Source organism: Aethalodelphis obliquidens, unplaced genomic scaffold (assembly GCF_003676395.1).
Source record: "Aethalodelphis obliquidens isolate GAN/ISIS:26980383/991018 unplaced genomic scaffold, ASM367639v1 scaffold4, whole genome shotgun sequence".
Lineage (NCBI taxonomy): Eukaryota > Metazoa > Chordata > Mammalia > Artiodactyla > Delphinidae > Aethalodelphis > Aethalodelphis obliquidens.
The window spans coordinates 50805970-50825103 of record NW_020837948.1 but is presented as its reverse complement, the minus strand read 5'-3'; the positions used below and the strand labels follow the sequence as shown (position 1 = coordinate 50825103).

At 37.1% G+C, this 19134-nt stretch overlaps 1 protein-coding gene across 2 annotated transcripts in view; it reads right to left on the bottom strand.

Annotated features, from left to right (window-relative positions):
- Positions 1 to 279: 279 nt before the first annotated feature.
- Positions 280 to 19134, bottom strand: part of EDIL3 (EGF like and discoidin domains 3) — a 429857-nt gene continuing 411002 nt past the window's right edge. For both annotated transcript variants that reach the window (XM_027100685.1, XM_027100686.1), the window contains one exon: positions 280 to 3271. In XM_027100685.1, the coding sequence (XP_026956486.1) occupies positions 3122 to 3271 (150 nt within the window). In that variant the 3' untranslated portion in view covers positions 280 to 3121. The remainder of the gene's footprint in view (positions 3272 to 19134) is intronic.

The window sequence follows — 19134 nt, the reverse complement described above, 5'->3', positions numbered from 1 at the left end:
AAAAATGACTGACTGGGTTATTAGTATTCCAATAAAATGTCCACAGCTAAAAGCAGGAGAAATGCACACATTTTAATAAGTTTTGAAAGGCCAATTTGGCTGATATCAATGTACATTTGAAGGCTATTGTGAGTTCCTTTTTTTTCTGTGCTTGTTTCATTTTTCTGTATAAAGAAAAAGTAAACCAGCATGTAGTTAAGAGGAGTAGTGGGTATTGACATTCAGACAATTTGTGTGTTCTTACAAATGTGTTTGATTACAACTGCTTCAAAAGTAAAGTATCCCAGATTTTCAAAAGTTTATTTTAACTTTGAAGACTAGACAAGGTCATACTGATTTTACAACATCCTACATGATTTAAGTATATATACAAAGAAAAAAACCAACATTAGAGTATTACACAGCTTGAAAGTTTGCAAAGGTTATTTGTGTCTTTGTTATTTCTGTACTTACTGACACATCAGATGCCAGCAGTGAATATTATATTTCATAATTTGTTGACTAGTACCCCAAGTCTTCAAAATTCACATAAACCCTTATGAAGCCATTCAGAAAGAGAAAGTCAACCCTAAAATTAGAATTAGTGATTATGATAAATGCTTTTAATAAGACATAGATAAACTGGATATGTTTAAAATTGTAATTTCATAGATTATAAAATTAGCATATTATAGTTACTTAATATGGTGAAGGCTAGGTGATTCTTCTGTGCCTTGTTCTTATGAGATTTTCCTTGGTTTACTGTGAATTTAAATAAATTTGCTTCACTTTGTCATTGATACAAATGACACAAAATGTACATACTATTTCACAATAATTATTAACATTTCCACATGTGGGAATCCCTTTGTTGTCATTAATTTGGGGCATCATGGGATAAAGAGATATCCCACGATACGTCATGTTGGTGAAAAACATATAGAGCAGAGAGAAAATGCACAAGCAACAGAAAGCCATTTGTATGTATTTCTAAAAGGTAACAAAATTTTAACAAACTCCCTTTGAAAAATTTTTTTAAAAAAACTACCAGTAAAATAAAATTTAAAACAAACATCATAAGAATCCATGAATAATTATAAGAATCCATGAATAATTTTGAGAAAGTAAATCATTACAAAAAATTACTCATAATTTTAAGAACTCTGAAAAGAATCAAGAATTGTGCATAATCTGCAAGAGAAAATGGCTAGAAATTTGGTGGGACAGTAAATCTTTAAAGAAATAAGGGCCATTGGCTACATAGTGAGTGTGTGTATAGCTTGGGACCTAAGCAATTATTTGTAACATGACCTTAAAATTTAGCAAATTAAAAATACTTAAATTCCTAATTTAAAGTTATCTTAAAAAGATGATATTGATGGCATGGCAATTTTGTTTTTGAAAGAAAGATGCTAAAAACTGATCACCATTTCAGATGCTTCAAATCAACAATTTTATAATAAGAGCCTGAAGTAGAAAGCATGTGGGCATAGGACAAATACGTGGCCAGCCAGTCCTAATTTTGCTCTTATTAAAAATGCCATTATGATTGATTGACTTTCTCTTTAAATTCACTATGATTGAAGACCACTCCATATATACATCATCAAGAAATGCTGTTAACACATGGACAGACAAGACAGTAACATTCTAGTGGCTTCTGTTATGCAGCACAAATAATAAGGAAAAAAAGAACTTAGCAGTGTTGCACAGGACGTCAATGTTTTGTACACATACCATACTTTCTTTTTCAGGACACAATTTAAAACCCCAGTAATTCTGTGTCTAAGCCTTATAAAACAAATACTTGTAAAGCTTATAAATTAGATGTTGAGGACTTTCATGGAGGCAGTGTGAGCCTTAATTTGAGAGAATGGCAATGAAACCTCATTATCAATAACAAGTCATTATGATAATTGCTTATTATTTTTTCAGGACCTTTGAAGCAAAATAGATAGAAATCAATTTTCACCCTGAAAATGGTTTTTGTCATTAGTAAACACTTCTCTTCTCACAAATGTCTATGCACTGTGCTTTCCTGAGAAACCACCACTAATTTCAAACCTCAATAAAATTCTAGTTTCACAGGAAGTGCAGAGATGAACAAAGAAATGATGAATATGCTTGTCCAAGTTATGCAGCACTATGTCAATATTTGCTAAAAAAAAAAGTAGACAAACAATTTTTCTATTATTTTAAAGTAAAGATAAGGCTATGGAAATACCATCAAAACAAAGATTTAAATTTTGTCTTAAAGAAACATAATGTGATTTTGTTGTTAATTTTGCAAAATGGTAGTATTGAGGTCTTTATAAAGGAAATATTTGGAGATTACATAGTTATAGCTTCCTTCAAAAACAAGAGAATTGCAGATTCAATCTACTGATACTAAATATGCTCAATCTACTGATAATCATGTTTCATATATATGTGTATATATATGTGCGTGTGTATATATACACACACACACACACAAACATGATACCTCTTTTAGGCAAGTAATAGGACAAAAGTCAATTGGGAAAAGTATGGACTTATTCAGGCAATATATAATATATAGAATAGCACTAAGAGAAAGATCACATAATCTCTGATTAGAAGTAAGATGAGAATTATAATTTCAGTTAGTATTGCATGTTACAGATTCTTCTTCAAATTTTGGTTATAAACTCTGACAGTGTTTGTCAGGCACAGGGAAATAATTAGGATAATATAGATTCATTACAGAAGGGAAAAAAAACTTATTGCTAACATTGCAGTATTCTTTTTATAAGAATAAGTTGAGTATTGATTATGAAAGCTCTAACAACTCTTGCTTTTATTTGCTAACTATGAGATTTTTTTACCCTTGCTATCAAGAGTGCTACTTTCTTTGCCTAATATATTTCAACCAGTATGAAGAAGTCAGAAAACAATGCGAAAAGTAATTCATAGCTAATGTGATGTTGCTTAAGAAATTTAAATGATAAAAATCAAATTAAACCTTTGAAAAGGCAGGCTTAGACCTCCTTAAGAAGACAGTTAATGGCCTACCGTAATTTCATGAAAAATTCCATTCAGTTTCCGATAGACTTTGCAGAGTTCATTCCGTGGAGATACTTTTAGGGAAATAGGGAGGAGGGTTGTGGGCTGTGGGATCTCCTCACTCCTCCTCTGTGCAGCCCAGCAGCTCAGACCGCAGCGTGATCCTCCCATACCAGGACCAAGGAAGGATCCTTATGTGCCGTGCATAGATAGGAGGGTCGATGACGTTTTTTCTGTGGGTATCATTGTCAAAATTGCCCTGGAAAACCTAGTAAAGATGAACAGACTATCAATCATATGGCCTTTTTTGGGGGAATTATTTTTATTATTTTCTTGTTTGGATCATTTTTCTCATACGTGAGATCTGATAACTAATCATGTTATATTTTTCGAGACATAATGCAGCTTCTTTTTAATGATCATTTTTAAATTGACTAGCCAATGAATGTTTAAAGACTTAAATAAGTTGAAAATGTATTTCAACTGTCTGAGGCAGGAATACATAGATTTATCATTTTTATGGTTTTTTTTTAAAAGGTCAGGTTTTTTTTTTTTTTTAATGCAACAGATATTTATTTTTTGCTTCTGTCACAGGCTGTTGTTGGTTAGCTTGCTGAAGGTTGTCTCTTCTAAGGAGTGATTCAGAGATCCAGGCTGTTGCAAATTACCACCAGTATCTGAAAAACGTGGCATCCACATTCACAAGGGGCAACGAGAGAGAAAGCTGTTAGATTACACAGGATGTTTGAAAAAACAGGTATGGAAGCAGCTTAAATCATTTCTGGATACATCTCATTGACCTTAACTAATTATATGACCTCAGCCCAACTGCAAAGGAGGCTGGGAAATGGAGAGGAGCATAACGGTCTCTATCACAATGTCTTTGGCTTACTTCTCACATAGAGAACAAAATTAACCCATTATCAAGAGAGACAACCACAATCAATGCTAGTAACTACTTTTTTCTTGCCTTGTCTATTAATTCCTGGATCCATACAATACTCTTGTGACCATTGTGACCTATAATATTCTGACATGTTGGCATCCCATGACTTCTTCATACTTCTTTTGTTTCAATGCTTTTTTGCGGTGTTTATGTCCATTTTTCTCCCAAGAGGCTTTTACAGTAAACTTTGAGAAGTGCTTGCTTTAGAAAAAAATAAAACAAAATCGGCAGTTGGCACAGTGTGGAGTAGTGGCACGTGGTCTGAATGACTGAGTTTTTCATATGTGCTTACTTTTGCTGTGAGCACTTGGACTGCACCTAGACCCAGACTAAAAGGTACACCATCTCCCCTCCTTCAAAGAATCATCATCCAAGGACCTACCAGAGACCGCAAGAAAACATGGGGAGAAGCTATCAGCATACATTTGACAAAAATTGAAGTTAATAAGGATGGAGACAAGATGGCAGAGTAGAAGGATGTGAGCTCACCTTATGAAAACACCAAAATCACAGCTAACTAAACAACTGACAAAAAACAAACAAACAAAAAACCTGCTGGAACCTACCAAAATGGATATTCTACATCCAAAGACAAAGAAGAAGCCACAATGTGAGGAGGAGCCTGTGAGAATCTGGTTTTGAAGGCCAGCAGGATTTGACTGCAGGAATTCCATAGGACTGGGAGAAACAGAAACTCCACTCTTGGAGGATGCACACAAGGTCTCGTGCACACAAGGACTCAGGGGAGAAAGGAGTGACCTCCAAAGAGACTGGGCCAGACCTACCTGCTAGTATTGGAGGGTCTCCTGTGGAGGCAGAGGGCAACTGTGGCTCATTGCCAGGACAAAGACAGTGGTAGCTCTGATGAGTACTCATTGTGTGAGCCCTCCTGGAGGCTGCCATTTCCTCCTCACACCTAGCCTTACCCAACAGCCTGTAGGCTCCAGTGCTGGGTCTCCTCAGGCCAAACAACCACCAGGGTGGAAACACAGCTCCACCCATCAGCAGACAGTTTGCTTAAAGTCTTCCTGAGCACAGCCCTGCCCACACACCAGTGGTCAGGATCCAGTCCCTCACACCAGGAAGCCTGCACAAGCCTCTTAGACAGCCTCATCCACCAGGGAGCAGAGAGCAGAAGCAAGAAGAATTACAACCTTGCAGCCTGCAGAATGGAAAATGCAATCAAAGGAAATTAGACAAAATGAGATGGCAGAGGGATATGTCCCAGATGAAGGAACAAGATAAAACCCCAGAAGAACAACTAAGTGAAATGCAGATAGGCAATCTACCCAAAAAAGAATTCAGAGAAATGATATAAAGATGATCCAAGATCTTGGAAAAAGAATGGAGGTACAGATAAAAAAGATGCAAGAAATGTTTAACAAAGACCTAGAAACAAACAGAGATGAATAATAGAATAACTGAAATGAAGAATATACTAGAAGGAATCAATAGCAGAATAACTGAAGCAGAAGAATGGATAAGTGAGCTGATAGACAGAATGGTGGAAATCACTGCTGCAGAACAGAATAAAGAAAAAAGAATGAAAAGAAATGAAACAGCCTGAGAGACCTCTGGGACAACATAAACACACCAACATTCACATTATAAGGGTCCTAGAAGGAGAAGAGAGAGAGAAAGGACCTGAGAAAATATGTGAAGAGATAATAGCTGGAAAATTCCCTGACATGGGAAAGGAAATAGTCACCCAAGTCCAGGAAGCACAGAGAGTCCCAGGCAGGCTACACCTTAGGAGGAACACACCTGACACATAGTAATCAAATTGACAAAAATTAAAGACAAAGAAAAAAAATAATGAAAGCAACAAGGGAAAAGCAACAGATAACACAAGAGAATTCTCATAAGGTAATCAGCTGATCTCTCAGCAAAAACTCTACAAGCTAGAAGGGAGTGGCACTATATATATAAAGTGAGGAAAGGGAAGAACCTACAACCAAGAATACTCTAACCAGCAGGGCTCTCATTCAGGTTCAACAGAGAAGTCAAAAGCTTTACAGACAAGCAAAGCTAAGATTTTTTAGCACCACCAGACCAGCTTTGCAACAAATGCTAAAGGAACTTCTCTAGGTGGAAAAGAAAAGGCCACAACTACAAATGAGAAAATTATAAATGGAAATGCTCAGAGGTAAAGGCAAACATACAGTAGAAGTAAGAAATCATCCACACACAAATATGATATCAAAGCCAGCAATTGTGAGGAGACTATAAATGCAGGATACTGGAAATGTACTTGAAATTAAAAGACCAGCAACTTAAAACAATCTTGTTTGTTTATATACAGACTGCCTTTATCAAAACTTCATGGTCACTGCAAACTGAAAATTCACAATAGGTACACACACACAAAAGAAAAATGAATCTAAACACAACTCTAAAGTCAGTCATCAGATGACAAAGGAAGAGAACAAGCGAGGAAGGGAAGAAAAAAGACCTACAAAAAGAAATCTAAAACAATTGACCAAATGGCAGTAAGAACATACATATCAATAATTACCTTAAGCATAAACAGATCAAATGCTCCAACTAAAAGACATAGACTGGCTGAATGGATACAAAAGCAAGACCCATATATATGCTATCTAAGAGACCCACTTCAGATCTAGGGACACATACAGACTGATAGGAGATGGAAAAAGGTATTCCATGCAAATGGCAATCAAACGAAAGATGGAGCAGCAATACTCGTATCAGACAAAATAGACTTTAAAATAAAGACTGTTACAAGTGACAAAGAAGGACACTACATAATGATCAAGGAATCAATCCAAGAAGAAGATGTAATAATTGTAAATACATGTGCCCCAAACATAGGAGCACCTCAATATATAAGGCAAATGGTAAAATCTATAAAAGGAGATTTAACACCCCACTTTCATCAATGGACAGATCATCCAGGTAGAAAATCAATAAGCAAACAGAAGCCTTAAGTGACACATTAGAACAGATAGACTTAATTATAGGACATTCCATCTGAAAGCAGCAGAATACACTTTCTTCTCAAATGTACGTGGAACATTCTCCAGGATAGATCACATACTGAGAAACAAATAAAGCGTTGGTAAATTTAAGAAAATTGAAATCATATCAAGCATCTTTTCCAACTACAAAGCTATGAGATTAGAAATCAATTACAGGAAAAAAACACAAACACCTGGAGGTTAAATTTGGTAAAGTTACAGGATACAAAATTAATACACAGAAATCTGTTGTATTTCTGTACACTAACAATGAAAGATCAGAAACAAGAATTAAGGAAATAATACCATTTACTATTGCTTCAAAAAGAATAAAATACCTAGGAATAAACCTACCTAAGGAGGCAAGAGACCTGTATTCCAAAAACAATAAGATGCTGATGAAAGAAACAGAAGATGGCAGAAACAGATGGAAAGATATACCATGTTCTAGGATTGGAAGAATCAATATTGTGAATATGACTACACTACCCAAGGCAATCTATAGATTCACTGCAATCCCTATCAAATTCCTAATGGTATTTTTCACAGAACTAGAACAAAAAATTTAAAAATATGTATGGAAACATAAAAGACCCTGAATAGGCAAAGCAATTTTGAGAAAGAAAAACAGAGCTGGAGGAATGAGGCTCCCTAACTTCAGACTATACTACGAAGGTACAGTCATCAAAGCAATATGGTACTGGCATAAAAAACAGAAATATAGATCAATGGAATAGAATAGAAAGCCCAGAAATAAACCCATGCACCTATGGTCAATTAATCTATGACAAAGTAGGCAAGAATATACAGTGTAGTGGAGAAAAGACAGTCTCTTCAATAAATGGTGCTGGGATAAATGGACAGCTACAAGTAAAAAAATGAAATTAGAACATTCTTTAACACCATGCATAAAAATAAACTCAAAATGGATTAAGAACCTAAATGTAAGACTGGATACTATAGTACTCTTAGGGGAGAACCTAGGCAGAACACACTTTGACATAAATCGCAGCAGTATCTTTTTTAATCCATCTCCTAGCATAATGAAAATAAAAACAAAAATAAACAACTGGGACCTAATTAATTTTAAAAGCTTTTGTGCAGCAAAGGAAACCATAAACAGAATGAAAATACAACCCACAGAATGGGAAAAAATATTTGCAAATGCTGTGACAGAAAAGGGATTAATCTCCAAAATTTACAAAGAGCTCATGTAGCTCGATGTCAAAAAAACAATCGGAAGATGGCGGAAGAGTAAGACGCAGAGATCACCTTCCTCCCCACAGATACATCAGAAATACATCTACATGTGGAGCAACTCCTACAGAACACCTACTGAACGCTGGCAGAAGACCTCAGACCTCCCAAAAGGCAAGAAAGTCCCCACGTACCTGGGTAGGGCAAAAGAAAAAAAGAATAAACAGAGACAAAAGAATCGGGATGGAACCTGCACCAGTGGGAGGGAGCTGTGAAGGAGGAAAGGTTTCCACACACAAGGAAGCCCCTTTGCGGGCAGAGACTGCATGTGGCGGAGGGGGGAAGCTTCGGAGCTGAGGAGGAGAGCGCAGCAACAAGGGTGCAGAGGGCAAAGCGGAGAGATTCCCACACAGAGGATCAGTGCCGACCGGCACTCACCAGCCCGAGAGGCTTGTCTGCTCACCTGCCAGGGCGGGCGTGGGTGGGAGTGCAGGGAGAGGCATGGCAGCGTGAACACAGCCTGCAGGGGGTTAGCGCACCATGGCTAGCCAGGAAGGAGTCCAGGAAAAAGTCTAGACCTGCTGAAGAGGCAAGAGACTTTTTCTTACCTCTTTGTTTCCTAGTGCGCAAGGAGAGGGGATTAAGAGTGCTGCTTAAAGGAGCTCCAGAGACGGGTGCAAGCCGCGGCTAAAAGCGCGGACCCCAGAGACGGGCATGAGATGCTAAGGCTGCTACTGCCGCCACCAAGAAGCCTATGTGCCAGCACAGGTCACTCTCCACACCTCCCTTCTGGGAAGCCTGTGCAGCCCGCCACTGCCAGGGTCCCGGAATCCAGGGACAACTTCCCAGAGAGAACGCATGGCACGCCTCAGGCTGATGCAATGTCCCACTGGCCTCTGCCACCGCAGGCTTGCCCTGCATCGTGCCCCTCCCTACCCCAGGCCTGAGTGAGCCAGAGCCCCCGAATCAGCAGCTCCTTTAACCCCGTCCTGTCTGAGTGAAGAACAGACGCCCTCCAGTGACCTACATGCAGAGGTGGGGCCAAATCCAAAGCTGAGCCCCGGGAGCTGTGAGAACAAAGAAGACAAAGGGAAATCTCTCCCAGCAGCCTCAGGAGCAGCGGATTAAATCTCCACAATCAACTTGATGTACCCTGCATCTGTGGAATACCTGAATAGATAACGAATCATCCCAAATTGAGGAGGTGGACTTTGAGAGCAAGATTTATTATATTTTCCCCTTTTCCTCTTTTTGTGAGTGTGTATGTGTATGCTTTTCTGTGAGATTCTGTCTGTATAGCTTTGCTTTCACCATTTGTCCCAGGGTTCTATCCGTCCTTTTTTTTCTTAATAATTATTTTTTATTTTAATAACTTCATTTTATTTTATCTTACTTTATTTTCTTTTCTTTTATCCTCTATTTCTTTCTACTTTTTCTCCCTTTTATTCTGTGCCATGTGGATGAAGCTCTTGCTGCTGCAGCCAGGAGTCAGTGCTGTGCCTCTGAGGTGGGAGAGCCAACCTCAGGACACTGGTCCACAAGAGACCTCCCAGCTCCACGTAATATCAAATGGCGAAAATCTCCCAGAGATCTCCATCTCAACACCAACACCCAGCTTCACTCAATGACCAGCAAGCTACAGTGCTGGACACCCTATGTCAAACAACTAGCAAGACAGTAACACAACCCCACCCATTAGCAGAGAGGCTCCCTAAAATCATGAGTCCACAAACACCCCAAAACACACCAGCAGATGTGGACCTGCCCACCAGAAAGACAAGATCCAGCCTAATCCACCAGAACACAGGCACTAGTCCCCTCCACCAGGAAGCCTACAAAACCCACTGAAACAACTTTAGCCACTAGGGACAGACACCAAAAACAACGGGAACTACGAACCTGCAGCCTGCAAAAAGACGCCAAACACAGTAATATAAGCAAAATGAGAAGACAGAAAAACATACAGCAGATGAAGGAACAAGGTAAAAAACCACCAGACCTAAGAAATGAAGAGGAAATAGGCAGTTTACCTGAAAAAGAATTCAGAATAATGATAGTAAAGGTGATCCAAAATCTTGGAAATAAAATAGACAAAATGCAAGAAACATTTAACAAGGACCTAAAAGAACTAAAGATGAAACAAGCAATGATGATCAACATGATAAATGAAATTAAAAATACTGTAGAAGGGATCAACAGCAGAAAAACTGAGGCAGAAGAACAGATAAGTGACCTGGAAGATAAACTAGTGGAAATAACTACTGCGGAGCAGAATAAAGAAAAAAGAATGAAAAGAACTGAGGACAGTCTCAGAGACCTCTGGGACAACATTAAACACACCAACATTCGAATTATAGGGGTTCCAGAAGAAGAAGAGAAAAAGAAAGGGACTGAGAAAATATTTGAAGAGATTATAATTGAAAACTTCCCTAATATGGGAAAGGAAATAGTTAATCAAGTCCAGGAAGCACAGAGAGTCCCATACAGGATAAATCCAAGGAGAAACACGCCAAGACACATATTAATCAAAGTGTCAAAAATTAAATACAAAGAAAACATATTAAAAGCAGCAAGGAAAAAACAACAAATAACACACAAGGGAATCCCCATAAGGTTAACAGCTGATCTTTCAGCAGAAACTCTGCAAGCCAGAAGGGACTGGCAGGACATATTTAAAGTGATGAAAGGGAAAAACCTACAACCAAGATTACTCTACCCAGCAAGGATCTCATTCAGATTTGATGGAGAAATTAAAACCTTTAGAGACAAGCAAAAGCTGAGAGAGTTCAGCACCACCAAACCAGCTTTACAACAAATGCTAAAGGATCTTCTCTAGGCAAGAAACACAAGAGAAGGAAAAGACCTATAATAACAAACCAAAACAATTAAGAAAATGGGAATAGGAACATACATATTGATAATTACCTTAAATGCAAATGGATTAAATGCTCCTACTAAAAGATACAGACTGGCTGAATGGATTCAAAAACAAGACCCATATGTATGCTGTCTACAAGAGACCCACTTGAGACCTAGAGACACATACAGACTGAAAGTGAGGGGATGGAAAAAGATATTCCATGCAAAGGGAAACCAAAAGAAAGCTGGAGTAGCAATTCTCATATCAGACAAAATAGACTTTAAAATAAAGAGACAAAGAAGGACACTACATAATGATCAAGGGATCGATCCAAGAAGAAGATATAACAATTGTAAATATTTATGAACCCAACAAAGGAGCACCTCAATACATAAGGCAAATACAAAGAGCCATAAAATGGGAAATCGACAGTAACACATTCATAGTAGGGGACTTTAACACCCCACTTTCACCAATGGACAGATCATCCAAAATGAAAATAAATAAGGAAACACAGCTTTAAACGATACATTAAACAAGATGGACTTAATTGATATTTATAGGACATTCCATCCAAAAACAACAGAATACGCATTTTTCTCAAGTGCTCATGGAACATTCTCCAGGATAGACCATATCTTGGGCCACAAATCAAGCACTGATAAATTTAAGAAAACTGAAATCACATCAAGTATCTTTCCGACCAGAATGCTATCAGACTAGATATCAATTACAGGAAAAAATCTGTAAAAAATACAAACACATGGAGGCTAAACAATTCACTACTTAGTAACGAAGTGGTCACTGAAGAAATCAAAGAGGAAATCAAAAAATACCTAGAAACAAATGACAATGGAGACACGACGACCCCAAACCTATGGGATGCATCAAAAGCAGTTCTAAGAGGGAAGTTTATAGCACTACAATCCTACCTTAAGAAACAGGAAACATCTCGAATAAACAACCTAACACCTTGCACCTAAAGCAATTAGAGAAATAACAAAAACACCCCAAAGTTAGCAGACAGAAAGAAATCATAAAGATCAGATCAGAAATAAATGAACACTAAATGAAGGAAATGATAGCAAAGATCAATAAAACTAAAAGCTGGTTCTTTGAGAAGATAAACAAAATTGATAAACCATTAGCCAGACTCATCAAGAAAAAAAGGGAGAAGACTCAAATCAATAGAATTAGAAATGAAAAAGAAGTAACAACTGACACTGCAGAACTACAAAAGATCATGAGAGATTACTACAAGCAACTCTATGCCAATAAAATGGACAACCTGGAAGAAATGGACAAATTCTTAGTAATGCACAACCTGCTAAGAATGAATCAGGAAGAAATAGAAAATATGAACAGACCAATCAAGAACTGAAATTGAAACTGTGATTAAAAATTAAAAATCTTCCAACAAACAAAAGCCCAGGACCAGATGGCTTCACAGGCGAATTCTATCAAACATTTAGAGAAGAGCTAACACCTATCCTTCTCAAACTCTTCAAAAATATAGCAGAGGGAAGAACACTCCCAAACTCATTCTACAAGGCCACCATCACCCTGATACGAAAACCAGACAAGGATGTCACAAAGAAAGAAAACTACATGCCAATTATCACTGATGCACATGGATGCAGAAATCCTCAACAAAATACTAGCAAACAGAAAGCAACAGCACATTAAAAGGATCATACACCATGATCAAGTGTGGTTTATCCCAGGAATGCAAGGATTCTTCAATATACGCAAATCAATCAATGTGATACACCATATTAAAAAAACGAAGGAGAAAAGCCATATGGTCATCTCAATAGAAGCAGAGAAAGCTTTTGACAAAATTCAACACCCATTTATGATAAAAACCCTCCAGAAAGTAGGCATAGAGGGAACTTTCCTCAACATAGTAAAGGCCATATATGACAAACCCACAGCCAACATCATCCTCAATGGTGAAAAACTGAAAGCATTTCCACTAAGATCAGGAACAAGACCAGGTTGCCCACTCTCACCGCTCTTATTCAACATAATTTTGGAAGTTTTAGCCACAGCAATCTGAGAAGAAAGGAAAATAAAAGGAATCCAAATCAGAAAAGAAGTAAAGCTGTCACTCTTTGCAGATGACATGATACTATACATAGAGAATCCTAAAGATTCTACCAGAAAACTACTAGAGCTAATCAATAAATTTGGTAAAGTAGCAGGATACAAAATTAATGCACAGAAATCTCTGGCATTCCTATACACTAATGATGAAAAATCTGAAAGTAAAGTGAAGAGAACACTCCCATTTACCATTGCAACAAAAATAATAAAATATCTAGGAATAAACCTACCTAAGGAGACAAAAGACCTGTATGCAGAAAATTATAAGATACTGATAAAAGAAATTAAAGATGATACAAATAGATGGAGAGATATACCATGTTCTTGGATTGGAAGAATCAACATTGTGAAAATGACTCCACTACCCAAAGCAATCTACAGATTCAATGCAATCCCTATCAAACTACCCTTGGCATTTTTCACAGACATAGAACAAAAAATTTCACAATTTGTATGGAAATAGAAAAGATCCCGATTAGCCAAAGCAATCTTAAGAACGAAAAACGGAGCTGCAGGAATCAGGCTCTGTGACTTCAGACTATACTACAGAGCTACAGTAATCAAGACAGTATGGTACTGGCACAAAAACAGAAATATAGGTCAATCGAACAGGATAGAAAGCCCAGTGATAAACCCACACACATATGGTCACCTTATCTTTGATAAAGGAGGCAGGAATGTACAGTGGAGAAAGGACAGCCTCTTCAATAGTGGTGCTGGGAAAACTGGACAGCTACATGTAAAAGTATGAGACTAGATCACTCCCTAAAACCATACACAAAAATAAGCTCAAAATGGATTAAAGACCTAAATGTAAGGCCAGAAACTATCAAACTCTTAGAGGAAAACATAGGCAGAACACTCTATGACATAAATCACATCAAGATCCTTTTTCTCCCACCTCCTAGAGAAATGGAAATAAAAGCAAAAATAAACAAATGGGACCTAATGAAACGTAAAAGCTTTTGCACAGCAAAGGAAACCATAAACAAGACCAAAAGGCAACCCTCAGAATGGGGGAAAATATTTGCAAATGAAGCAACTGACAAAGGATTCATCTCCAAAATTTACAAGTAGCTCATGCAGCTCAATAACAAAACAACAAACAACCCAATCCAAAAATGGGCAGAAGACCTAAATAGACATTTCTCCAAAGAAGATATACAGACTGCCAACAAACACATGAAAGAATGCTCAACATCATTAATCATTAGAGAAATGCAAATCAAAACTACAGTGAGATATCATCTCACACCAGTCAGAAAGGCCATCATCAAAAAATCTACAAACAATAAATGCTGGAGAGGTTGTGGAGAAAAGGGAACACTCTTGCACTGCTGGTGAGAATGTGAATTGGTACAGCCACTATGGAGAACAGTATGGAGGTTCCTTAAAAAACTCCAAATACAACTACCATATGACCCCACAATCCCACTACTGGGCATATACCCTGAGAAAACCATAATTCAAAAAGTGTCATGTACCAAAATGTTCACTGCAGCTCTATTTACAATAGCCAGGTGATGGAAACAACCTAAGTGTCCATCATCAGATGAATGGATAAAGAAGATGTGGCACATATATACAATGGAATATTACTCAGCCATAGAAAGAAATGGAGTTATTTGTAGTGAGGTGGATGGACCTAGAGTCTGTCATACAGAGTGAAGCAAGTCAGAAAGAGAAAGACAAATACCGTATGCTAACACATATATATGGAATCTAAGGAAAAAAAATGTCATGAAGAACCTAGGGGTAAGACAGGAATAAAGACACAATATACTTGAGGATATGGCGAGGGGGAAGAGTAAGCTGTGACAAAGTGAGAGAGTGGCATGGACCTATACACACTACCAAACGTAAAATAGATAGCTAGTCGGAAGCAGCCGCATAGCACAGGGAGATCAGCTCGGTGCTTTGTGACCACCTAGAGGGGTGGGATAGGGAGTGTGGGAGGGAGGGAGACGCAAGAGGGAAGAGTTATGGGAACATATGTATAACTGATTCACTTTTTTATAAAGCAGAAAGTAACACATCATTGTAAAGCAATTATACTCCAATAAATATGTAACAACAACAACAAACAACCTAATCAAAAAATGGGCAGAAGGCTTAAACAGACATTTCTCCAAAGAAGGCATACAGGTGACCAAGAGGCACATGAAAAGATTCTCAATATCACTAATTATTAGAAAAATGCCAATCAAATCTACAATGAGATATCACCTCACACCAGTCAGAATGGCCATCATCAATGTCTGCAAACAATAAATGCTGGAGAGGGTGTGGAGAAAAGGGAACCCTCCTACACTGCTGGTGGGAATGTAAACTGTCACAGCCACTACAGAAAACAGTATGGAGGTTCCTTAGAAAAACTAAAAATAGAGCTACCACGTGATCCAGCAATCTCACTCCTGGGCTTATATCCAGAGAAAACCGTGGTTTGAAAGGATACATGCACCCCAATATTCACTGCAGCAATGTTTACAATCACCACAACATGGAAGCAACCTAAATGTCCATTGACAAGGAATGGAACAAGAAGCTGTGGTACATATATATACAATGGAATATTACTTAGCTATGAAAAAGAATGAAATAATGCCATTTGCAGCAACATAGATGGACCTGGAGATTATCATAGTAAGTGAAGTAAGTCAGACAGAGAAAGACAAATATCATATGATATTACTTATATATTACTTATATATGGAATCTAAAATAAAATGTTACAAATGAACTTATTTACAACACACAGACTCACAGACTTAGAGAATGAACTTACTAATGGTTACCAGGGGGAAGGGATAAATTGGGAGTTTGGGATTGACATATACACATGGCTATATTTTAAATAGATAATCAACAAGGACCTACTGTATAGCACTGGAAACTTTGCTCATTATTCTGTAATAACCTAAATGGGAAAAGAACTTGAAGAAGAATAAATACATGTATATGTGTAACTAAATCACTTTGCTGTACACCTGAAACTAACACAACATTGTATACTCCAATATAAAATTAAAAAACTGAAGCTAGTAAATGTAAGCATATAAGGTATGGTAAAAAGGAAGAAAAAAAAAAGAAACAAAACCAGAACACTGGGATCCTGATAGGAATGACATTAAATTTTAAATTACTTTGAGAGAAATTAATGTATTTATAATAATTAAACTTGAACATTTTACCATTTTTAGCCTATAGATTCTAAACATTTATTATTCATTCTATTTTATATTTTTTCTTTGTTCAACTAGTATAGTGAAAATTTCTTCAAAGTTTTCTCTTTTAACTTTATGAGGCATCTTACAATTGGAAGATAATTTTCAGCTTGCTTGAGATCGAAACATGCCTACATAGTCAAAGAGAAACCTGAAAATTAAATTCCCCAAAGGGGAAAAAAGAAAAGAAACTCCATTATCTCATGACAGAATATTTAACCCATATCATTGAACATTCTGAAATTAAGGGGAATGTTTTAAAAATGGCCTTCTTCAGTTGGTTCAGTCTCACATGATCACAAAAGGTCCCCTGGAAAGACAAAAATAAAGATATTCTTCTCTAAAGCTCTAGAGAGTAAGAGAGTATGACACATTAACAGACACAACAGACAAGAATGCGTTAATTTTTCTGCTGGTTCCATGGAAAGATTATGAGCCATTGAGGGTGAATGCAAAGTGCCATCCCCATCTTGTGGGGGAATAATTTTTCAACTTGACACAAAATATATCTCAAAGGCTGTTTCTGAATAAATATTTGAAGAAGGGAATACTGAACTGTGCCAAGTCTAGAATTCATCATCCTGGTATAACTGAATCTATGTTCTTTTAATACGAATTTTACCGTCAGCAATGTTCTGGCTTGCACTGACCAAAAAGGAACTAGTTTTGGACTGAAATGTGTTAGTAAATAACAATGTCTCTGTTAGCAAAAGCTCACATGTATAGGATATACCATGCAAACACTCACCAAAAATCTTGAGAGATGTTGTCATTGCAACAGCAGAAAATAAGAGAGTACATTGTATGGTTTCCAGACAATCTCTCTGACGTATGGGTTCAAATGCTTCACTGAGACTGGTGTTAACAACTTAATAGAGAATCTAAAATCCAATTTCATAGCCCGGCTAGAGAACCTTAATGTATATGTTTGGCATAATAGAGTTTAAATTCATTAACTTTCATTGCAAATCTGCAACAGTTCAAAATATAGTGTTTTACCACTTTTGGGGAAGGAAATACAGGAAGAAATAATTTTCTTTTAAATCACTGGTCTTCAGCACAAGTTTCAATACGGAACTATCAATCCCCAAAGCAGTAGTTGAATTATTAGTTATACCTATCTCTTTACACATAATGGAGAATACACAGAGGGAAAGAACAGCAGCTCTGAAACTACATACAGCTATGACATTTCTGATTTAATGTGTGAAAGTTATAGATATTTGAGTGCTCATTAAAAAAATTAAATGAAGTTTCATAAAACAGGATAATTAAAAAACCAAAAATACCCATAGAAGAACAGCCTAAATCTGTATTGGAATCAACCAAACTAGGCTCTAAAAGTACTAAAACTATACTTTCATTTTTGGAGGTCTCTCAGTGATGATACAGCAGAGAACACAAGGCACACATCTGCAAATTCTAGCATGACACCTTGTGCTTGCTGTGCAAACATGTGGCACATGTGCTGTTTCTTGTCTTCAACACTAGGAAGATCCTGCTAAAGTATGCTATTTCAATGCTTTACCTGGCAAAGGAATACAAACTCAGTATTTTTAGTTAACGTTATATAAAATCTATAAAAATTCTGGAAAAGTGCTTTCACATACACATTTTAGAGATTTAAGCACCTAGATTGAATTCAAGGTCTGAAAAGACTGATGGAGAACATTAAATCTCCATATAGAAGGAAAAACAGTGAACCTGAGAAAGAGTTGGGGAGTTTTTAGAAAGAGTATACCCCTGTTTACAATAGCAAAGACATGGAAGCAACCTAAATGTCCACTGACAGAGGAATGGATAAAGAAGATGTGGTACATGTATACAATGGAATAGTACTCAGCCATAAAAAGAATGAAATAATGCCATTTGCATCAACATGGATGGACCTGGTGATTATCATACTAAGAGAAGTAAGTCAGAGAAAGACAAATATCATATGATATCGCTTATATGCAGAATCTAAAAAAAAAAGATATAAATGAACTTATTTACAAAACAGAAACAGACTCACAGACATAGGAAACAAACTTATGGTTACCAAAGGGGAAAGGAGGGGGGAAGAGGGATAAATTAGGCATTTTGTATTAACAGATACATACTACTATATATAAAATAGATAACCAACAAGGACCTACCATATAGCAGAAGTAACTATACTCAATATCTTGTAATAATCTATAAGGGAAAAGAATCTGAAAAGAAGTTTTATATGTATGTATGACTGAATCACTTTGCTGTACACCAGAAACTAATGCAACATTATAACTCAACTATATTTCAATTTAAAAAAAAGAGTATGCATAAGTTTCAGTTTTAGGAGGAGGCTTAGCTAATTAGCTGGTAACAAGTTTGCTAAGATACTCAAACATGATATGCTTAGGAGTCTCTCAGGTTTTTACCAACACATGGGACCTGGACAAAAAGGAACTCAAGGTACTTTGGAGAGGCTTCTATAGTTACAAACCAGGAGAAAAGAGAGAATAATGAAACTGCTTCAATGTGATTGAGATCTTGGATTTGGTTTTCTTATGTCAACTCTCCTGTGATACTAGATAAAATTCAAATCAGATTGTAGTGAGGATTCAGATATCAACACAGAGAGACTATCAGATAAAATAAAACAATTAAACGTTGCTAGAAGCAATATTTTTTGTTAGATGAAGCTCATCATTCTTTGGTAGGGACAATGGTCTGTTCAGGCCAGAGTAGCCATCATCAGTAGCTCATCAGTAGCATCAGTAGCATCACGGAGGAAGTCAAGGTTATCCTCCATGACTCAGTCAGCGGGCTGGGGCACATCCCCCGTTCTTTTAGCAG